The sequence below is a fragment of the Sorex araneus genome, chromosome 5, assembly GCF_027595985.1.
Source record: "Sorex araneus isolate mSorAra2 chromosome 5, mSorAra2.pri, whole genome shotgun sequence".
Classification (NCBI taxonomy): Eukaryota; Metazoa; Chordata; class Mammalia; order Eulipotyphla; family Soricidae; genus Sorex; species Sorex araneus.
The window spans coordinates 192,741,241-192,765,790 of NC_073306.1; the positions used below are offsets into that span (position 1 = coordinate 192,741,241).

At 36.6% G+C, this 24,550-nt stretch overlaps 1 protein-coding gene and 1 non-coding gene across 2 annotated transcripts in view; one reads left to right on the forward strand and one right to left on the reverse strand.

Annotated features, from left to right (window-relative positions):
- Window positions 1–9,197: 9,197 nt before the first annotated feature.
- Window positions 9,198–24,550, reverse strand: part of LOC101546507 (transmembrane protease serine 11C-like) — a 58,755-nt gene continuing 43,402 nt past the window's right edge. The window contains exons 6-10 of the mRNA XM_055139999.1: window positions 18,894–18,932; window positions 16,463–16,634; window positions 14,229–14,492; window positions 12,302–12,440; window positions 9,198–9,359 (exon numbers count right to left, since the gene is read on the reverse strand). Of these exons, the coding sequence (XP_054995974.1) occupies window positions 9,198–9,359; window positions 12,302–12,440; window positions 14,229–14,492; window positions 16,463–16,634; window positions 18,894–18,932 (776 nt within the window). The remainder of the gene's footprint in view (window positions 9,360–12,301; window positions 12,441–14,228; window positions 14,493–16,462; window positions 16,635–18,893; window positions 18,933–24,550) is intronic.
- On the forward strand, window positions 20,699–20,891 carry LOC129405158 (U2 spliceosomal RNA). The gene has a single exon (XR_008630367.1). It is a non-coding gene; the product is annotated as a U2 spliceosomal RNA (small nuclear RNA).

Sequence of the window (24,550 nt, forward strand, 5' to 3'; positions counted from 1 at the left end):
TGACCGACCTGGGTTCGATTCCCAGCATTCCATATGGTCCCCCAAGCACCTCCAGGAGTAATTCCTGAGTGCAAAGTCAGGAGTAACCCTCGTGCATCACAGGTGTGACCCCAAAATCAAGAAAAAAAAGTACTGCATTTTCTCCTCATTAAAAAAATTTTTTTACTATAATTTCATGCTAAGACCTTAATGATGTTATTTACCAGTATTAGTATGAGTTAAGTGGGAATTTATTAAATCAACAGCTTGATTTGTTTAATGTCAACCAGCTTTCTTCTGTTCTAATCAAGGCAAGAATGAAATGTTAAAGAGTAAGGATAGCTGTTCATTTATTATTTTGTTTATTTATTTATTTTTTTATTCTGTCTTATGATCACATATTTCATAAATAGCTGCTAAATCTATACTATATATACTTAGCCTTTGTGGGTGCTGAGTACATATAGCATTATTCAGACCCTGAAAGAGCTTTTTTGGTACTAAGGAACATTAGAATATTTAATATAATTTTAGTGCTTCTTGAAATTCTCTCATGCTGGTTACCTCCTATCTCATGGGAAGCTTAAATCAGTTCCTTACCTGGGTTCTTTTTTGACTATCATGACACATAGCAAATTACTGGCTCTTCTCACTGTTTTCAAACTTGAATGGGCTGTTATATAATACTACAGGGCAGAGAATTCTGATTCTTATATGGCCTTCTGAAAAGTCTGGAAATTTATATATTTTGACTTTTCTATTGATTATTTTTATTGATTTAACATTATTAAACATAATTGTATATGTTTTAGGGTACAACTGATACTTTGCTGGTAGTCTTGATGTGGTAGCATATACTTTGAGGAGCAAGAAATGGAAGTCATTTTATTTCATCTTATTCCAGGGATCTAACACAGGGTTTCATACATGCAAGACAAGTGCTCTGCTGCTAAACTACACCCCTGGCATTTAAAGTGTTGTTCATAGACTATTTGGGTCCATTATAGTCAATGTATAAACCTGATTGGCATAAGCAAAAATGAAACTAGATCACTATTTGACACAAAAAATTAACTAAATTAAAGACTTGGATATTAGGCACAAAGCAACAAAATACACAGAGGAAAATAAAGGTGATGCACTTTAGGATCTTAACATTGGAGATGTATTGGGAGATTCCATTGGCAATTGAGAATAACCAAATGAGACTACACAAAATCAAGAAAGCTTTCACACATGATAGAAACTGCCATAAAAACAAGCCAATCTAGCAATTAGGAGGAGATATTGGCTCATTATTCCTTGACAAGGTGTTGGTACCCAAAATATAAAAATTTCACACAACCAGAGAACAAAACATTTCAGCAATCAACAATAAAAAGTTTATGTAGACATATCTTCAATAAGACATACAGATGACCCACAGACATAAAAACTTTCAATGTTACTTATTATTAGAGAAATGCAATGGGACATCACCTCACGTCTGTGAGAATGGTCTATGTGAAAAAAATTCAAAGCAGCAATGTTGGTGAGGATATAGAAAAAAGAACTCTGAAGTACAGTGAATATACAACTGGTGCATTCTCTGGAGAACAGTCGATACCTTTAAAAAAAAAAAAAAAAAAGGAGGGGGCCGGAGCGATAGCACAGCGGGTAGGGCGTTTGCCTTGCACGCGGCCGACCTGGGTTCGATCCCCAGCATCCCATATGGTCCCCCAAGCACCGCCAGGAGTAATTCCTGAGTGTAAAGCCAGGAGTAACCCCTGAGCAGCGCTGGGTTGTGACCCAAAAAGCAATAAAATAAAATAAAATAAATAAAAAAGGAAAATGGAAATACCATGTAATCCAGCAAACAATAGCATGCCTAGTCATTTATGCTGAGGACACAAAAGCACACAAAATCAAAAGGGTTTTTGCACACCACTGTTCACAGCAATAGCCAATACTCACACACAATAGACAAAACATGAAAGCAACCTAAATGCCCATTAGAAAAATGACTGTCCCTAGCTCTTGCTTATCAGACTCAGATCTTTTATGTAGAATCTCAGGGTTTATCTACACTGGTCACTGTCTATTCCCTTACTTTGCTTATGTTCATAGTAAATTATAGCAAAATGATAGAAAGAGTTTATAACTCTACTGAAATTAGATTAGGAATAAGTAGCATAGTGTAAAGATAATTGAATGTGGCATTTTCCTTTGGATAAATCTAAATAAATGTTTTGAAAAATAACATTATCTATGCTCTGACTAGAGAAACAATGGGAAAGTTTTCTGTATTTATAATGTTGAATTATTTACTAATTTGCTTTCTTATGCTGACCATCTGAGGTAGTTACTATCATTATTCTATTTCTACAAATAGAAACATGCAGTCATAGAAATGTTATATAATGTGTCCAAGGTCACACAGCTCTATGTTGGCAGATCAGAATGTAAAACCAGGTAGATTTTTTTTATTCAGAAACACCATTTGTCAACCTTTCTTTTGCCATAAAACATTTCAAAGTTAATGACAATGACATTAATTACTTTATGATAATTTAACAAAAATTATTTGCAATTGATATACATAGACATTTAACACAGTGGTTTCAGATGTGCAATACAATGATTGTAAAATAATCAGCCCAGGTATTTTCTCTTTTTCTTATTTATTTTTTGACTTTTTGGGTCACACCTGGAAATGCTCAGGGTTTACTCCTGGCTCTGTACTCAGGAATTTCTCCTGGTGGTGCTTGGGGGAATCATATGAGATGCTGGGGATTGAACCTGGGTCATCTGTGTGCAAGACAAAAACCCTATCCACTGTACTATCACTCTGGCTCTTTATTTTCTTTTGGTGGATTTGTTTCTCTTGTTATAATTCAAAAGTCATCACCAAGATTAATGTAAAAAAAGAGCTTACCACTCATGTTTCTCTCAGGAATTTTCAGGTTTTATGTGTGAGTTTTAATTCATTCCTAGTTATCATTTGCGTACTGTGAAAGATATGGACCTGATTTTATTCAGTGTAAGGTGACCGTCCAGACTCCCCAACATCAGTTCTTGAAGAACGGCTCTTTCCCCATTGTATATATTTTAAGTTCTTCATCATAAGTCAGTATACCATATGCATGTTGATTTATTTATTTATGGTGCATGTTCACTGGGTTGCTGAATCTCAGCGTTCTTAGTTGAGACACACAACTGATTGTCATGGTGCTCACCAGGGGTGGCTGTGATGTTCACCAGGGCTGGGATTTGCATATTTTCTTAGTGGTGCTTGCTGGGGCTTACCCTGCTTTCTTTCTGTGGTGCTTCCAGATACCTAATTGTGGTATAGCTGGAAGTCACTTGTGATACCAGTGATGGCAAGGGGCAGAGTTCCTAGGCTCACATAGCAGAGTGGCCCGGATAGTCTGTCTATGTTGGACAGCAGGGAATTTGAACGCTGACCTTATTTACGCTTGCAAGGCAGCTTTGTCTAGGTTGTTGCAGTGATCCTCTGGGCCCATTTGCCTTCTTTCATGATATTTCTTTGGTTATTTGCATTTTTTTTATGGCTGCACAGATAGTTTACTCTATTTGGATGAAAAGCATCATTAGAATTTTAATAGAAAATATATTTTAGGCTATAGATTACTTTGGATAGCACGGGCATTTTAACAGCACAAATAAGAGTTTTAAAAATTGAATTTATAAAAAATATACATGTTTTCACTTGTTAGGGGGTGGGGAAGGAGAGGAATCGCTTTCAGCAATGCTTGGTGACTGTTCCCTGCTCTGGCTCAGGGCTTGCTCCTAGAGGTGCTTATGACACCACATTTGATTCGGCATTAAGAAAGGGGGCTGAAGTTTTGTGGTTCTGAATGTCACCCAATACAGTTGAGACCAGTTTCTTATATAGGCAGAGAAGTAAATATTCACGCACACCTAAGGTGACCTGGCAGGGGCTCATAAAAATAGAGGCAATTCTCAGAAGATAGATAACTCAACAGTTTGAAGAGTGTCCATGTCTGATAGAGGGGAGAGCACCCATAATGTCCATAATGGTTTTAATTTGCTCAAGGAAATTAACTATGAGGGAAAAATATATTTTTTTTGTAACATAATTTTAACTGGAGCTGGAACAAAAATACATAGGGCGTTTGCCTTCACGCAGCTGACCCAGGTTTGATCCCCAGCATCTCATCTGGTCCCCGAGCACCACCAGGAGTAATTCCTAAGTTCAGGGCCAGGAGTAACCCCTGAGCATCACTGGGTGTGGCTCCAACCCCCCCCCCACAAGAAAGAAAAAGAATTTTAATTCTTTTTAAAAATTTATTTTTTAGTTATGTATATATTTTTAAATGAATACAGTTTCAGAAAAAAGACTATTCTATCAGGAACCAGGAAACATTTCTTCTCTTGTGTGACTTTTAAGCTTCCTGGGTCTTAAGCTATTATCTTTAAAATTCATTTGTCAATATTTAGTTCTCTTACAAATTAAGAAAAATTTGATTGCTTTTTTTATTATTATTTTGTCCAAATTTCTACTCTCTAAATGGATCTATTTTCAGTTGTTGGATATAATTTACAGTTTTTTTTCTTTGCTTTTTGGGTCACACCTGGCAACACACAGGGGTCACTCCTGGCTCTGCACTCAGGAATTACCCCTGACGGTGCTCAGGGGACCATATATGGGATGCTGGGAATCGAACCTGGGTCGGCCTCGTGCAAGGCAAATGCCCTACCCGCTGTGCTATTACTCCAGCCCCTATAATTTACAGTTTTAAGGACTATAGTTTACAAACTTTGTTCTTAAAATTTTTAAGCAAATATTAAGACTCTAGAATAAAAGAGCCCATCCTACCATAGTATATATTTTTAGTAGTAAAAATTTAAAAAATGATATTTGGAATACATAGAATGCATGAAACTTTACAGTTAGAAAAATGATTTGAATTTTAGTCTATCCCAGAATTTGACAAACTTACTCTTTGAGGAGGGGAAGTACTTGCAAAATCTATGTAATATGACTCAATTTTTAAATAAGTGGTCCTCCTCAAAAACAAAGAATAAAAGTCTCTAGAAAGGCTTTTGTTTTTATTTTACATTGTTTACTTGTGAAAAGTTTTGGTGTAAAGTATTGAGGAAGCCAGTGTTTTTAACTTAAACTATGAGATGTAAGGGGAAGTTAAAAAAACTTTAGAAAGAATCTAACCTGCAAAATGCATTTCCAATGCTCTGATAGCATTTAATAAGAGCTCTGAAAATCAGCAGTCCAAGTAAAAATGAATAAAATAGCAATCAAAGTGAAAATATTAATCTGTAGGAGGGAGTAGTAAATCCTAATAAAACTGATTTTACTAGACATTAAATTTCCTGACTAAAGCTCCTATAAAGTCACACTGAGTACAAATGATCACAAAGACGATGAAAGATATTCAAGTAATCTAGGAGGAAGCATTAACAAAGACATGGGGTTAGTAAAGGTAAAAGAAAGAACAAATTGAGTAGTGCATCTTAAATTCATTAAAATATTACTTGTTAGAAATATTACTAGATAGAAAAAGTGTACTTCAACATATAAACTTACTTGTAGTATAATCTGTACAATAATTAGCCTACTTTGTAAAGTTGGCATTTATATTCAGTATTGACTTTTCACTATTTTGATGTTCTCATAATAAATTCTTGTCAGATATTATATGCTGTAGAAGTGTTTGTGTCTAAAAAAGAAGCCCAACATTCAGTAGTATGGATGCTGGTGCCAGGTGGGAAGGCACTATTGTAACTTCCATGACTTATTTTTTTGGTCTTTCTTTTATAGAGTGGATAAGAGAATTTATCAGCATAAAGGATGCCATTATGCCAATTGGTAAATTAGCCTTCTTTGGAAGCACATCTTAAATGTGCTAATTTGACATATCTATGTTCATATCAAATTATTTTCAAAAGTCAAAATTAAAAATGTGTGCTTTATCCAGCAAAATTTTGAATACTGTACATATACTTTCCCCCAAAATAGGCAACTAGGAATCGGGTGGTTTAAATCATTAGTCAAACTTATTTTTTCTAAGATAGCGGAGTAAGCATATCATGACATTGATTTATGTAAATCTAATTAAAACAAAAAAAGGCATAAAAATACAGAGTCTCTGTTGTGAGGTAATTTTATTTTGAATAATATAGTGATTCAAAAGAGATTTTGCATTGGGTAATAGATAATTGCTGCTTTTAAAAAGGCTTTGTCGGGCCAGAGTGATAATACAGCGCGTAGGGCATTTGCCTTGCACGCTGCCGTCCTGAGTACAATTTCCGGCATCCCGTATGGTCCCCCAAGCACCGCCAGGAGGAATTCCTGAGTGCAGTGCCAGGAGTAACCCCTGAGCATTGCTGGGTGTGACCCAAAATGCAAAATTAAAAAAAAAATTGGTTTTGTCCGTAAAGTTTTTTCTTCCTACTTGAAAAGATTTATTCCTACAGTGAGGGACTGTCAATCAAGGACCCTATTCGCTAAGGGAAATCTACTTTTATAACACTGAATAAATTGGCAGAAGTAATAATAGTACAATGAGTGCTTGCTGTGCACGTGGCTGACCTGAGTTTGAGCCCCAGTAACCCAGATGGTTCTCTGAGCTCTGTCAGGTGTGGTCCTGAAACAAAGAAAACTAGAAAAAACTAGAAAGTGTCTACCTACCACGTCAGAGGAATCGTGTCATGAACAGGAGACACAGGAGGGGCCTGAGCAAAAGTAGAGTGGATAGGGCAATTACCTTGCATGTAAGTGACCCGGGTTCAATCCTTGCTTCCAGATATGGTCACTGAGCACCACTCAGCGTGAATGCTAAGCGTGCAGCCAGGAGTTTGGAGTTTGCCTTGAGTACCACTGGGTATGCCTCTGCCCCTCCCACAACAAAACTAACAACAAAAAAAAATCCCCTTACAAGCAACAAAAATAAATATGAAATAACACAGGAACACACAAGGAGAGAAAAGTCAACTGTGGATAGACATAAAGACATTTTAAACTCTGCTATATGTAGGACCCTAGATATTTCTGTTTAAATGAGTCAATACGTTTCTTATTTTTCCCCTATGCTAGTGTTGAGTTTCTGTCTCTTACAACCAAAGAATCCTGACCAACATGACAGGTTTGGTTGTTTATATCTAATTTCTTGAAAGTAAAAATTTCAGTTCTCATAAATATACAACTCAATATACAGAAAGTGTTTAAAAATCAAATAACAAATCTATATAAATCAATTCTTAATATTTGTGACAGATTTATACTTTAAAAAACTATGCTAAAACATCCTTCATTATATCCATGACATAACAGAATTTCTTTTATAAAACTGTGTATCTAGAATCCAACCATCTGACTTTGAATTACTATTTAATTATTAACTCTGAATTTTACTTTTCTTTACCTCAAGTTCCTAAGATTACTATGGAGCTGTATAACTCCCCTCCATGCTTCAAAAATTTATCTTACAATATGTATTCTTCTTTTTTTACTAAAAACACACATTGATACCTGTTTTGGCTAACTTAGAGAAATCCAGAGAGGATTTCTGCTTTTCTGACAAATCACTGTATCACTGTCATTTCATAGCTCATTGATTTGCTTGAGCGGGCACCAGTAACATCTCCCTTGTGAGACTTGTTGTTACTGTTTTTGGCATATCGAATATGCCACGGGGAGCTTGCCAGGCTCTGCTGTGCGAGCGGAATACTCTAGGTAGCTTGCCGGGCTCTCCAAGAGGGACAGAGGAATCGAACCCAGGTGGGCCATGTGCCAGGCAAATGCCCTATCCGCTGTGCTATCGTTCCAGTCCAAAAGCATAGAGAAAACTAATTTCAGCTATTGATGATTGGCAGTGTGCACAGAGAACAGCATGCCCTGCTCCCTTCCCAGAAACTCCTTTGTATGGGGTATGCATTATTGTTGCAATCCTACTTTCGCTATGTTAATGTTACTTTTGGTTTTATTATTAAGTTTTTTTTTATGATCTGGTAGGTTATTTTCTGGGTTAGGGAATAATACACACTGCAAATTCTTGGCAATTGATTTTTTTGCTTTGTGCCATTTTAATTGATGGACAGTTTACAGGAAATGCTCTACTCTTGGATATCAAGAGAAGCTTGTATGTGCAAAGTGCATAGTAGGTAGACAATACTGTTAGCTATTATCATTAATGCAATTTGGGTATTCAGAGAAGTTTCCATTATACAGGAGACAATTAGGGCAGCCACAGGGATATCCAGGTTGCAAAGAGAATCTAACTTGCTGTGGTGATTTGGGTAGATGACAGGCAGTCTGGAAAGCACCCTGGGAATATTCTGGGTAAAAGCCAACTGATCTGCTAACCTGGAAAGATGATACGAGGCCTACCTGCATTAAGAGACATCTGTGCACCAGTTTCTCTCTTTATATACGAGCAAAAGGAAAGCAGAATGGAAGCAAACATTTTATATTATTTATTCTGATAAAAAATTTGCATTGTTGAGGAATTTTTAAATAATTTGGGTCTTGTAACAATGGTTATTTGTATGTTAAACCCTAAATATTGGATAATAGACCATATTTTGAAAACAATTTTAATATTATCTGTGCATATGTAAGAAACATCTATGATCTCCCTTACATATGAAAGGGAGAAAGAAAGACAAATCATCTACCATTAAGGTCTACCCACTGCATTTTATGGGGTTATTAGATTTGTTTCACTTAAGATGACAACGTCATAAAATGAAAAGTGCATTTCTTTAGTACAAAGGCTAGATGGGTACAAAGAGTAGAAAGAAAGTAGGTAGAGAGAATTTTTTTGGATAATTCACAGGCAGTGACAATACAACTAGCTAGGTTATAACCTACCAATACGTTCTTGTAGATCTATGTGATTCGGCAGGGAACTCTTTATGGTCAGGAAAAGTTTATTGCTATCACCTATTCTACGACTTACTCAGGAAATCAGTCAAAATGGTATCCTTAGTAAACTGTAATCCACATTTACTCATAATTACCTCACTTCTAGAAGAAATAGAAAAGGACATTCTGTAGCTTGACCTATTACTGCCCCTAAACACTTGCCCAAGACAAAGAAAAAAATGTTTCCAGAGTCCTAACATTTTTCAAATTTGCAATTTAAGTGTGCACAAAAGGATGACTCTAAGATCAACATGATTTTGGAGTTGTAAGCAAGCTGTCTTCTTTGGGCTTTCCTCTATAGAGACCTTCTGCATTAGACACCAGTTTTGGACTTGATCCAGTTTCGAAAGTATGTCACTCGAATGTAGACACCAGGTTTGTTTGGAATAGCACATTCGGCTCCCCAGCTTATAATGCCAGCTAGGAACCAAATGCCTTTGTGGTCTTCACTAACTAGTGGTCCACCAGAGTCACCCTAGAGAGAAAAAGGACATACACAATTAGTATAATTTATTTATTTATTGCTTTTTGGGTCACACCTGGCTATGCTCAGAGGTTACTCCTGGCTTTGCACTCAGAAATCACTCCTGGCGGTTCTCATGGGACCATATGGGATGCTACGAATTGAACCCGGGTCGGCAGCATGCAAGGCAAACTCCCTACCTGCTGTGCTGCCCCTAATTAGTATAATTTAAAGGTGGACCACTGCTTTTCTTTCCTAGAAGAAAAAAAACTTAGATACTTCAATATTAAATTGGCAATATTCTAGAATATTTTGCATTCAGTAATCACTTATTTAAACAAAGATATCAGTATTTTTGCATGTAACAATGTAACAATGCAATAAACAATTTCAACTCCCCTTTGACCCAAAAGTGATATTGAAGAATAGCTCTTTATGTAACTACCACTATGTCAAAAAATTCTAATTACCTTCTCATGCAACCTTGATTGTCAGGAAGGTGCTGAGGAAAATAAGATAAATTTATATTCACCAACTCCCAGTATTACACTATTATCCTTCCATTTTTATGTAAAAAATACAATTATCAGAATTGTGTAATTTTGTTTAATTATACTCTCTATTGTTTTATCTGCAGAATCTTGCATGGCAGAGCCTGGCAAGCTACCCGTGGCGTATTCGATATGCCAAAAACAGTAACAATAATGGACCTCATTCCCCTGAACCTGAACGCAACACAGATAAATGAGATGTTACTGGCGCCCACTCTACCAAATTGATGAACAATGGGATGACAGTGATACAGTGATACAGTGATTGTTTTATTTATATATGTTTTGACCATTTTCTCAAAAAGATGATGGATTATCTCAGCATTTGGATTTTCACTTGTGTGTCAATCTTTTCCATTTTATTAGATAATTTCAACATTTAATTACACATCTAATAACTTAGAACATAGTTCTTGGTTTCCTTAATTTTGATCATCCACATGTTTATTAAACTTTTCCATGTCACTACTATAATCATTTCAAACTTCCTTAACTATGAAATGCCATTATTCAGCATTCAGATTGCATGTACTTATCCCTTTAGTTGCACCAGTCTTTTATTCTATATTTTTTGCTCTGTATCTGCTTGTCAGTTTCATCAAGAGTGTCAATCATCACTGAGGCAATAGTGGAGGCCAACAGTTGCTCTGGTGGAGGGTGTGGGGTTCGAACACTGTTTTCAGGAATCCTGCTCCCGAACAGCTATTGCCACAAATAGCATAAAGTTAAAGAAGAATGTTAATTCTTGGATTCTCCTCTTTCTCTTGGTGTATTAGCTTTCTTACTTCTTCCCGTCTTTCTCTATGCAGCTATCACCAATAATTTAATACCTTACTCTTTCAACAAAATTCTCAACTGCTTACCTTCCTCCCCACCATAATTTGGGCAAACTGTACACTGTGAAAGAAAATCACATTACATACTGACATCCTCAATTCAGTTCCTCTCTGCAATAGTTACCGTGTTGCTAGACATTACTTTCTTATATTTGTTAGTAATTAGTCTAACTTTTTTCTCATTTTATAGTTAAAATTATTTTTAACTTCGTAAAATGCTTCTAAAACAAAATAATCATTTAAATAATTTTAAGCATAGAATTAGTTCAATGATAGTAAGCATACATATATATTTTTGTGAAAATCACTAATTCCAGAACTTTATCTGCCAGAATACAAACTCTATATTGATTTAACAATAACTTCTCATATTTTCTTCTTTTCAAATTCCTATGTAAGTAACATTTTGTTGTCTTTTTCATAGCTATTATAAGAATTCTAAGAGCCAAGTCATGCAGTATTTTTTTCTGATTTTGAGAGACTTTTTAAAAGTAGGCATTATGTCTTCAAGTTAATAACATGTTACAAAAACTAGGGCTCCAGATCTGTACTTTGAAAGCTTACTGTAGCTTTTATCTCTTATATGTTTCAAACAAATAACTCTGGTGCTCTTTATGTACAATTCCTTTGAGCTAAGAAAGTACTACTATATTTGTCTAGGTAAGTACAGAATCAGTTACAAATCTAGGAAGGGGGACTGGAGCAATAACACCATTGGTCATGTGCTTGCCTTGCATGTGGCTCACCTGGTTTATTCCTGGCACCCCATATGGGCCCCGGAGCACTGCCAGTTTTGTCTCTAAATACATGTGTTTATTTAGAAAAATTACTTGACTCTTTTTATCAGTATTATATTCTGATAAGTAGAGCTTATATTGTAGAAACATGCCTCATAGAATTGTTATACTTGAATAAATTATTATTTGTAAAGAACCTCAAACAACAAATGGCAGTTGCTGTTGTTATGCAAGTACTGTTAAACTAATAAAATAAAATTTAAGGTGATAAATTCAGATTAAGAGAACTCCACATTCATTAGGTTTGATGCCAAATCCCCCATTGACTGTCTCTCAGTAGAAAGGACAAACCAAATTCAAGTTAGCAATATTCAATTTAATTTCTTCATTGTTTACTATAAATTAATTCACTTCCTACTCCTGTTTACAGATTATTAGAACCAGGGTTTAACATTTTCATTTCAATCATCATTCTTGTCATATATAAATATAATTTATTTAGCTATTTTCAGTATAGATCGTTTAAAAATATTTAAAATAAGTCATTCTTGGGGCCGGAGTGATACTACAATTGTAGGGCATTTGCCTTGCACATGGTCAACCTGGGTTCGATCACCGGCATCCCATATCGTCCCCAAGCACCTCCAAGAGTAATTCCTGAGTGCAGAGCCAGGAGTAATCCCTGAGCATTTCCGGGTGTGACCCAAAAAAGAAAAAAATAGTAATAATAAATAAAATAAAATAAGTCATTCTTTTGAGACAGTGTAGTAGTTAATTGGAAATTAAAACCACAAGAAAGAAAATCTTGAAAATGAAACACACAGATATACCTGGCAGGCATCCACTCTTCCACTTAAGAACCCAGCACACAGCATTTCAGGTGTGATTACACCACCATACACCTGTTCACTATTGCAGATCTTATTATCTATAATCTTCACCATTCCTTTTTGGAGTATATTAGGACTACTTCCTAAATGAATAGAATTAAACAATTTTACTTGGATAAATATTAATCTCTAAGGCTAGATTATTAGTTTCTAACCCTTTACACACTTTCCAAATAAATATAATGTATATGTTTTAATTAAGCTTTTATTTGTATCTTTTCTTTGCAAAAAAATGGCTTTGAATACACTGCTATCAGTTAAAACAATCATATTTAGAAATATTTAGCATCAATATTTATCTATGATGGTATTTTTCTCCTTTGGATTCTTTTTACAATTTCATAATTTATTACACCTTAAAAGACACCCAAAATTAAATTCTAGAGTCTAATTTCTGTTTTGAAATTTTTTTATTTTATTAAAGAACTGATTCACAACATTATTGCTAGTTGAGTTTTATGCATATAATATTTCAACAGCAATCCTTCACCAGTGTTCCCATATCCCATCCCCACTGCCCCCTCTGCCCCTGCCTTAGAGTCTAGTTTGTTTATTTGTTTGTTTCTTTTTTGCTTTTTGGGTCACACCTGGCGCTGCACAGGGGTTACTCCTGGCTCTGCACTCAGGTATTATTCCTGGTGTTGCTTGGGGGACCATATGGGATTCTGGGAATCAAACTCGGGTCAGCCGCGTGCACAGCTCTATCTGCTGTGCTCCAGCCCCAAGTCTACTTTCTTAAACTCTCGCTATGACTGCGTAAGAGCTCACATAACTGAATGAGGGGTTATGAAAATTTGACAATGGTAAAAACCTTCTGAATGGGCAACAATCAAAAAATAATTCAAAACCAGCTGTCTATTGCATCAGAAGTATTTGGGCCACTCTTGCTTAAGTTGCGTTTCTGAGGCACTAAATTGTTGCTAGTGAAAAGAGATCAAGAACTGAAAAAAGTTGTAAAAGATAATATTTAGATTTTCTACAATTGTTATAATTATGAACTGTAGAATTAAGTTTAGCCTTGCTTTTTACTGCTTTCAAGTGCAGCATTTGCAAACACAAGTGGCCATCAAATCTTGACATTACTTGGATCAAAGGGAGGCATACATTTAAGTTGTTCTTACATAATAGTTGTATTCTCATTTCAATTCATAAAAAAAGCCTCAATCTTCTATAGACCTCATTTTTACTATGGTATATAGCTATATAAAATAGGCTTTGTAATCTAGTTATTTACTATATTATATGACTATTATCTTTCTTATCTAAAAGATAAGAGGGCAGGAATATTTGCCTATTTTAGTTATAAATGAAATCACTCAAAATAGTACTTAGAATTGAATATATCACTGTCTTCCCATTGTTCATCGATTTTCAAGCGAGCACCAGTAACATCTCCATTGTGAGACTTGTTGTTACTGTTTTTGCCATACCAAATATGCCACGAATAGCTTGCCAGGCTCTGCCGTGTGGGCGGGATACTCTCAGTAGCTTGGTGGGCTCTCTGAAAAGGATGGAGGAATTGAATCCCGGTTGGCAAAGCAAATGCCCTACCCAATGTGCTATCGCTCCAGAACAAAGTAGATAATGAAAATAAATTTTGATTGAATAAGTGCATGAAATAGAGAAAAATAAATTAGCCATTCAAGTAGTGTATTTCTGTAAAAGCTTCATTATTTAGAAAAATTATGCCAAATTACTTTATAAAGTTGTAGTTATTATTGAACACTGAGGATAATCTTCAATCAGTCATACATTAACCTCTTTTGAATTATCCAGAAAAAGTGTTTCTCAGGTCTTGTTATGTTAATGATGTTTTCACTATTTAATGCTGAAAACACAAGTCATGAAATGGAGAAAGATCGCAAACTCACCATCATATTTTATAGTTCCCCATCCAGTCACCACCGCATTTGAATTGGGTGGGAATTCATAAGAAGCGTCTGGAAGACACACTCTTCGGATGTCGCTTGTGTATAACATTGGGGAAGACAGATGCACCACAGCAATGTCATTATTATGTGCAGGATAATGGAAGTTTTCATGAACTATGATATTATCGATACTTCGTTGTGCTTGTGGATCATTTAAAAGAAGTCCAAAACTAGCTTTCCATTCCTTAGGATTTTTGGCACTAAAGGAAATAGATTTATCATTAAATGTTCTGTGTATTAAAGATGTAGAAATTAACCTCTTTGTGCTTTAAAACATACTCATGTCAATTATATTGCAATAAACAGGAGAAGATATTTTATAGAAACCACACAAGTATAGGTATTTTTAATTCTCATAGTGCTTTAAACACATGAAGCTATTTATGAGAAAAATATAGTCATAATCTGAGTAATATTTTAATAACTCACTGGTTATAGTTTAATGAGGCCAAAGAGATACAGATATTAGGTGTTTCTCTTCCAAGCAGCTGACACTGTATTGATCCCTATTTCCCTGACCACTACCAGGAGTAATCCTTGAGAAAAGAGACTAGAAGAGACTAGAATAACTGTTTCTTTTGAACACTGCTGGGTGTAGCCCAAACATCCTCTTTCCCACCCAGAAAAGATAACCTATGAAAACTACATTTTGTTCCCTGTTTTGGAGGACTGGAGCAATAGCACAGCGGTAGGGCGTTCGCCTTTTACGCAGCCGACCCGTGTTCCTCTGTCCCTCTTGGAGAGCCCAGCAAGCTACCGAGAGTATCGTGCCCACATGGCAGAGCCTGGCAAGCTACCCGTGGTGTATTGGATATGCCCAAAACAGTAACAATAAGTCTCACAGTGAGACACATTACTGGTGCCCGCTTGAACAAATCGATGAGCAACGGGATGATAGTGACAGTGACAGTTTTGTCCAGAAAAAAAAAACTCATCAAGTTTAGACAGATGAAATGACAATATATGATAATTAAAGTTTTAACATGAGCAAGGAGATGAGACCATAAAATAATAGATATAAAGAAAGTAATTAATTAATTTAGATCTTGGGCCACACCTGGTGGTGCACAGGGCTTAGTCCTGGCTCTTTGCTCAGAGATGACTTCTGGCAGTGTTCAAGGGACCAGATGTAGCACTGGGATTGGCCATGTTTGAGACAAGAGTCTTAATCCCTATATTATCTCAGGCCAACAAAATTATCTTTTGTAATCATTAAAAACTATTAGTAATTTGATTCTTAGCAAGAAGAAAAAGAAAGAGGAGGAGGAAGAGAAGGAAGAAGAGGAAGAAGAAGGAGGAGGAGGAAAAAAGAGGAGAAAGAACAGAAAAAGGAGAAGACCAAAAATTGCTATAAATAGGAAGACATTTCTGACTTTCACTGTTAATCAACGCACTAAAAGTACTGATTGAAAAAAATAGAACTTCTGAACATTTTCAAACATTCATGTCCTAGAGAATTTTTTGTAAATAAAACCAATAGAGCACTATAAAAAATTAATGAAAACAACCATAAAGCAAAAGAGACAAGTGTATTAGGTGCAAAATATAAAATTCTAGTGCAAAAAATCAAAATTCATTAGAGGATCATTTCAAATAGGGTTATATACCTCTAAGGGAGGATGCAGAATGAATTCAAATGTTTATGATAAAATAAATAAAATGAAATGTATCACTGATAAGAAACACAAAATCTATCTTAAATTTGTGATTTATAATTTCTTTCAAAATTGAAGTAAATGACTCAGGCTTAATTTATTTCTTCTTTTTTCTTTTTTAAGTTTTTTCTCTTTTCTTTCTTTTAAATAATTCATAACCAAAGATTTTTTTTTTTGCTATCTTTGACACATTTTTGGTTGTTAATACTAAGGACTGCTACTGACATTTGGAGAACCAGGAATGCTAGTAATCATTCAATGAAATCGAGGATAGCTTTCTACAGCAAGTCACTATGAAGTCCAAAGTGTCAGTGGTGCCAAAGTTGACAACCCTTATCTAGTCTCAATATATGTTTGTTATTTTATATTTCATTGTACAATTTGTTGAGCATGGTGCTGCTAATGATTCATTGTACAATTTGTTGAACAGATAGAGGCATAGTCCTGAAAGTTATGTACAGACTACTAGGTATACTTGAATATCTTTTAAAGTCCTAATGTCAATCAGAGCTTACTTTACAAAACAATGAGCAGCAGTCACAAGCCAGCTATTACTAATGAGAGTTGCTCCACACCGGTGAACATTGTTCTGTTGAAGGCTAGCTTGCCATGGCCATTCCCCTTCCTCGGCATTTGTCCCACCAACTATTTTGTTGCCAGAGTGAGTAATTGTGCGCTGCCCACAACCTGTTCAAAATAGAGATCATGAGCATGTAATAATATTGATTGCTTAGGCATGAAATACTATAGTAAATGACTTCCCATAGACGTGTCACTATCAAATATTAACTGGGGAAAAGCTCATAGTCTTGGAGAAGTTAGATCTGTGGTGTGGATGAAATGAGATTTCCGGAGAATTCGAAGTAGATTGACATCTTTTCCCCCCAACCTTACCTAACAGATAAGCGTGGTCTTGTTAACTCCAGGTGGTGAAATGAGCTCACACTCAAGTCACAATGTACAATGCCTGGTTAAAAGCAACAATACTTGAAGAACTATTATACTTCAGTTATAAAGTATATATATACTTTACAAAGTTATATATACAAAGTTATACTATTCTTTGACTTAGAACTATGCATTAGTGTCTATTGCAGATTCAGAGAGAATACAAAATTTAAGTCTTGAAAGCAAATCTGTGGTTGTATATGACTTCACAGTTGCCTTACACTCTGCTTCTCTTGACTATCTCTTTTAATTCCAACTACCGTAATGAGCTTGTCCCTTAAGAGTTCATAGTATATTGAAGTCAATATCATTATTAAATATTCTTACGGGACAGGCCTTACACTTGAAAAACGTTTTGCTGACCTTACCACAGAGAAAGTATCACATCGAGAAGCTCAAGAGTTACTGAAATTGTAGCTCAGAGGTAGAGTCCACATAGGGGATCTTGGATTTAGCCACCTGAGTACCTCTAAAGAAACTTCTTCCAAGAAATGCTCGTAGAAATGAAGTTTTTACAGTGTGCTTCTTGAGACATCTTCACATAACCGTGATATCTGTCTGCAAATGCCTTTTCTGCAATGGGTCTGTTCCTTAGCATTTAGAGAGAGTGAAAATTGCTATCATCAGTGTATGCATAGATGAAATCAGTGTGGCTCAGAGACCATTTTGTGTGCATTTTTCTCTCTACAAAATATTAAGCAATATCTGGAGATAATTTAGGTTGTCATAATTAGGGGACAAGGATGGAGGCTACCGTAGTGGCATGTCATGGGGTAGAGACAAGGGATACTGCTAAATATCTGTAATGAGAAGATTAGTCCCTGAAATTAAATTTTATCTGGCCCAAAACATCAGTGTTAAGGGAAGTCCTAACACCTTCACAGAGATGTTAATTCTGTGTTTACAGATCTTTCCACACGGTTTTCCTTGAGATTAAAAAGGCATCTGAAGCACAATGAAGGTAGCTAGCTATCTTATATAAGGCCTTTGTTATTCCTCTAAAATTTACAAGTTTTTGCCTTGCTCTGATTCTCTTATTGTTTTCTTCATGCAACCCAAACCTCAGCTTGCTGTCATCTTCATAATATTTACTTAGTTGAGGCTGACTTGAGTTGCTACTTGTAAATGAGAATGTTCTCACACTGACTCACTGCTGCTTACAACTCCCATTTCTATCCCTCTTTCTTTTCCTTTATCATGAAAGCTTCTGAGGATAAAACAAATAATCCTGAACTCAAAGGTATAATGGTTCTTTCTTCTCCTCCTTTTTGTTTGGACTACTCCTAAAGGAAGTTGGCTGCTACCCACCCGGCTTCCTTCAACTGAATCTAAAAACAAAGATGCTTCTCTGTTGGCTAGGATAACCTCCTCTAGGTGACTGTACTCATTTCTCTGTTTCTGTTCAGACACAGAATTTTCATTTAATTCATATCCGTGCATCAATGTCCAATCTGAGTTTCATTTACTTATTGACTATTGTGTTTGTTAAGTTTTCCGTGCCTACCTCCGCACCATGAGCTTTTTTATTACCTCTGCTAAATGTACATGGTATCTTGTCATTTTATGTCAAAAGAAATCATATGGTACATTTCAAGGATAAGGAACATAGTGAAGACTCGTGGTTTGACGTTTTCTGAAGCATCAGAGAATATTTCAATCTCTTCCACCTCCCTACCCGTCTTAGTTCTACTCCATAACTTACGCTGCACTTTAATACACGTTATATTATGTACCCAACTATTCTTCAATTTCATTTGATTTTTGGGGTCTACTTCTATGGATTCCCTCTGCATGTGATATAGCATGTGATAATAATGTTCTTCATTTTCAACCCATGATATCAGTAGCTTTCAGGCCAACTATTGTTAATTTTACATATGTTTACAAAATAGGATTCCCATTACACTCTTATGGGCTGTTCATTTATTTTTAAAGGGAGTGTTTTTGCATCCAAAGAATTGCGTTTCATTAGAAATAACTCTTTGTTTATGAACTTACATGTATTGAGAAGATTTTCTGCTGTTGGCATTGGCATATCTAAAAGTTAAGGGAAAAGAAAATATTTATATTATGAACACATTTTGTTGCAATATTATTTGTTTTCAGGAACATATTTGACAGTCATACCTGTTATACAATCTTGACTATATAAATTCTCCATCTGTAGACTTATATAGGGTCTAATATACTTTTTAAAAAAGACCCCATTCTTCATGTAACGTTTGAAACAGAGGTCTGGTGTTGAAAAGTGCAGACTTGTTCTAAATACATTACATATATGGGAAATGATCTTTCATGTTATTTTTTATTACAAATCACTAGATAACTGAATGTCTTCAGTACTCTTTATATGTGATTAAAATACTTGTGGATCATCTGTTATTCCAGTCACAGAATGATGACCAATTTAATACAGATTTGGACATGTTTTATTTTGGAGTAATTTACAAACTGCATTTAAGTCTTCACCTTAGATGTCTCAATATCTGCCAACAGGAATCCTTTGAACTGTCCTAGATGGATACTAGGAAATGTGGTTGTTAAAACTGTCGGAACCAGGCCAGGAAGGTAAGGCTGTGTACAAAGCATGTTGGAACCAATGTAAGATGGGAGTTTATGAACCAAAACTTCCTCTAATCACAGGAATAAACAGTTTTGAAATTATTCCAAAGGTTCTAAGGTTCCATGACCAAACACATAAGTAGAGGAGTAAAGGCACTTGTCTTTCAGCCCACTGACCCCAGTTCAGTTATTGGCCCTGTTTATGATCCCCTAGTCAGGGTACCTAATCACCAAAGGTAATACCTGAGCACTGCCTAATATGACCACGCTTGCCCCATTAAAAAATAGTCAGAAAGTCCCTAATCTCCCTACAGTTTTTCCTCTTTGCTACTGCTTTTACCTTTTTAAGGAAAAAAAAAGTTTTATTAAGGCACCATGATTTACAGAGTTATTCATAAGTTGATTTTTCAACACACCGTGTTCCAGCATTAGTCTTACCACCACTATCAACTCCCTCAACCAGTGTTTCGAGGCCTCTTCCCCCCTCCACCCCTTTACCAATCTCACCCCACTTCCTTGGCCCTCCATCCCCTAGCCTGCCACCTTGACAGGCACATTTTAAAATTCAGTTGTTGGAGTTTGGATCTCTTGCTTTCAGTGTTATTAATAACTCAGTGGTTTGGATATGCGCCACTGATGTACTCACATCCCCTTGACCCTTGCCCTCCCCCTTCCCTTGCTTCCTGTCTGTCTCTTCTACCACTTTTGATTTTGACCTTTACTTTTCTTAAATCTACGATTCATTCAACCCTCTGTCCATTACACTATTTGGGGAACTGGGATAAGACACTCAAGTACTATATATCACATTCCATATGTATCATAATCTATGATACTAGGAGATAGAGTATGAACATTACTATTTTAATAAAATTTTCTATACTTTCATCTTCAGAATTAATACCCCTGGGAGACTGGAGAAATAGTGCGGTGGCTAATCACTTGACCTGGGTACCACATGTTGATGCTGAGCACTGTCAGGAGTGACCCTGAGCATAGGACCAGGATTAAGCCTTGAGCACAGGTGTAGCAACCCCATTCACCCTCCCCCCAACTGCCAAATTAACATTCTTTATGGGGTAAGTTTCATTTTCAAAGCATGTAGTTAGCATACTATGCCATACACTTCAATTTAATAATAAGATGGATTCAGCATTGTCTGTGTATCCTCAGACATTTAGGGAATATTGCAGGGTGAAATTTTTCTGTGGGGCCCCACATCCTTGCAGAACTGCCATTGAATTGCTTCTCAGCCTCTTGGCTAAGATCCAGTGTAGTATCTGTTCCTATCATAATTGCCCTTGATACATAAAAGTTTATTTTCAAGAAGGAATTACCATGGCTTTGTTATAAGTTCAATACTATAAATGTCAATGTAGATTCATTTTTACTATGCTCTTAGATTTCTAGAAATCCAGGAGGGCGTATCTAGTTCTATGTAACAATTACATATTTTTTTAACCTTACATTGCACAACAAATCTAGAGACAAAAGAATTCCTTTCCCTATAGACTCAACCTGTCTGAACAGAAAAGGCAGAGGCAGCTCAGTAGTTATGTGTGCTGAATCCCACGGAGCCACACCTAGATCAACAGGAAGATGCGTATTTCCTTTAAATCTTTCAGCACTGCCTTCCAGAGGTTTATTCTTATTTGACATGATATCTTTGGAATTTTATTTTAAGCTTTTATGTTGAAAAAAATACACAGAACCATAATAACATTGGAAATAGAAAAGGAAACAATGCTTCTAAACTGAGTGGAAAATGTTAATTCCTCTACCTTCAAGACAAGAAACCCAACTATGTTCATAGACCTTCTCTCTTAAGGTTTCCTTCACTTACACAAGACTTGCTAAAGGGAAAAATGTCTTTGATCTATCTATCATTTATTTTTAGAAATATTTGTATTATGTCAGAGTTTACTATATAACTTTCACTTTGGTAAGTAGAAGACACAGGCAATGACAGGGAAATAATTTAACCTGTTACTCTTTTCAACGGAATCCCTTTTGTTTCTTCTTTTTGACTCATAGTCAGAACAATTTGGATTTACCTTGGAATCAGAGCCTCAAGACAGTAACCTAAAATACTCTGTTTATCATATATGTAAATGTGCCATATAAGGAAGGGACTCTGCCCCTGGTAAGAAGGAGATACCATCAAAGGATAAGATAAACCTATTTTATGAAACAGATCAACAAATACTCATGGGTCAGGAATGAGTTTTTGGATCCTAAGAACCAATGAAGAACAAAGGAAAATTCTGCCCCCGGCGAACTTGCAGTATAGTGGAAGAGATGTACAACTAAGTAGATCATTGAATACTCCTGTTGTAGGTACTAGGACAGAGAGAGGGCATGGGGACTTGAGTGTGCTAAACAAAACCACGCAAAATAGAGGGATTCTGAAGATGTTAAACATGCTTTGGGCGGGAGTCAAGAAATTGTTTTACTGGGGAAAAATAAACACAATCTACTCACTGTTAAACATTAGAAGAAAAGATGCTTAGGTGGTTTCTTTAAAAAAATATTATTTTATTATTTAATTTTGGGGCTTCTTTTTTTTTGGTCACACCTGGTGGTGCTCAGGCCTTCTGGCTCTGCACACAGAGATCAGTCCTGCTTGGCTCAGTGAACCATATCAGGGATCAAACCTGGGTTTAGTGCATACAAGAGCCAAGTTTTATCTACTGTACTTCTGTGGTTTACAAGTTATTATTAGGGTTCCCATACACATAATTCCAACCCCACACCCAGCACTGCTTACATGGTATCTTTACAGGATTTTGCATCTTTGTGTTACAGGTCCATTACTTTGATGTTGCAGGTCCAATTATGGCACTTTTCTGGGGTTTTAAGTAAGAAGCACAATTGAATACCATGGCAGTAAGGAAGACTCCCTAAAAGCCTGAGAGCCAGTGAACATTGTGTTCCTTAACAGGAGAAATCTGAAACAGAATAATGATGGGAAACTAAGCTGCATGAGTCAAAAATAAAGGAATAATTTTGTAGCAGTGGTAGATAAAATTTTATCTAATAGTGAATATCTTACAATAGATAAAATCTTGCTTATTATTGAGTGGAGTATACCCAAGTTAATTATTTGCTTGTTGAAGGACATTTGTGGTGTATTCATTTCTGCCTATCAGGACGAAAATTTCCCACAAGCATTTATGAACACATTTTTATTTGTGCACTAAGTCATTATTTGTCTGGTAATGCCCAAGGTGCAAATTCCTGGATGTATGGTAATTGCATATTTTATAAAAAAATCAGGATCTGCTGGACTACATAGTTGGCATGTGGGCCCCTGGAATCAGTCCCTGGACCTCATGTTCACTGACCAACACTGGGTGGGGCCCCCAAAACAAAACAAAAAGAAATTACTAAACTGTGTCATAGCGAACATGCCATTTTGTGTTCCCATAAGCATTGTATGAATGATTAAGCTTCTTTATATGCTTGCCAACACTTGGATCTGTCATTGTAAATTTTCATTAAAATTAAATATTTTAAAATGCATGTAGAAATACCTCATTGTAGATCCAAGTTGTAGGTCTTTAATTATGCTAATAAGTTTCTGTTTATTTGCTTATTTGGCATCTCTATACTTTTTGGTCAGATACCTCCATATCTTTTGCCAGCTTACTTTCTTTTGTTTTTTCCCCTCCCTCTCTCCCTCCCTCCCTCCCACTTTCCCTCCCTCCCTCCCTCTTTCCATCCCTCCCTCTTTCCCTCCCTCCCTCGCCTCCCTCCCTCGCCTTCCATCCTTCCTTCCTTCCTTCCTTCCTTCCTTCCTTCCTTCCTTCCTTCCTTCCTTCCTTCCTTCCTTCCTTCCTTCCTTCCTTCCTTCCTTCCTTCCTTCCTTCCTTCCTTCCTTCCTTCCTTCCTTCTGTTTTGGGGCTGCACCTGTGGTGCTTAGGGCTTACTCCTTACTGTGCTCAGGGAAAAGTCCTGATGATCCTCAGGGGAACATATGGGGTGCCACATGCAAGGCAAACACTCTACCTGCTGTACTATTGCTCTGTCCCATCTTTTGCCAATTTTCTAAATGAATTGTTTTTTCCTCCTACTGATTTAGAATTTCTTCTTTATTAAGGAGTGCAAGTTCTGTTGTGGTAATTCTATGGAATGCAGTCCACCCATCAAGAAAGCAACCCTGTAAATTCCTCAAAGAATTGAATTCCAGAAAAGTAAGGGAACTTTCTGATTACAAACTTCTTCCTGGCCCCGTGCAGGCTCCACAAGGTTGGGAATAAGCCCTAGTGGTCCTAGCTCGGTAGCTACAGAGATGTAGATTCATCTGCATTGGTGAATAACTGCCACCTTCCACCCTGTTTGGTTGATCTCAACTAGGTAACTGCTGCCTGCAGTGCCATGTGTCGTGCACACATGACAGTGATTTCTAGTACGTTTCCAGAGGTTGGATTTGGAAAAATCCATCTGTTTGGGAAATCCATTCTCCAGGACTCCTGGGGTTGCTTCTGCCGCCAGAACCATTCTACTTTTTTCTATTGAGCAGCCTTCTCAGTTGACTTCCTACCTAGAACACAATTTTGCTGCTGGTGGCTTGGTAAAGTGGGGACCGAGGGAGGTAGATTCGGGAAAAGAGTGCTTCCACCGCTCTGCTCGGGGAAATGCCTGTTTTGTATCAAGGCTGCTTAGGTTACTACAGCACCTCCACGGCACAGATGTTCATGTCCCGCCAACCCCATGAGGCAGCCGTCAAGCTGCATGTAGAGTCCACTTGTTCCATCCAGCATGGGACAATCCCCGCCTCCCGATTTCTCTGAGCCATAGACTCAGACAGGAGGGAGAAACTGCTCTTTGCAGGAATGGAAAGTCATCCCTGATCTCAACTCAGGCATGCTGGCCCATCTCAGGAGGGGAAATAACAAAGCAAGATAGTTTTTATTGACAGAAACTTAGAAATACGTGAGGGGACAGAGAGAAGAATAAGTGTTCAAAAGAGAACTGAAGAGTGGAAAAATGCAAGCAAAGATACACGAAGACAAGTAAGTGAGATACATGTTTAAGGGAGAACATGGTTTTGAAGACCAAGGTTAATTTAGGAGATTGTGTGTGCGGGGTGT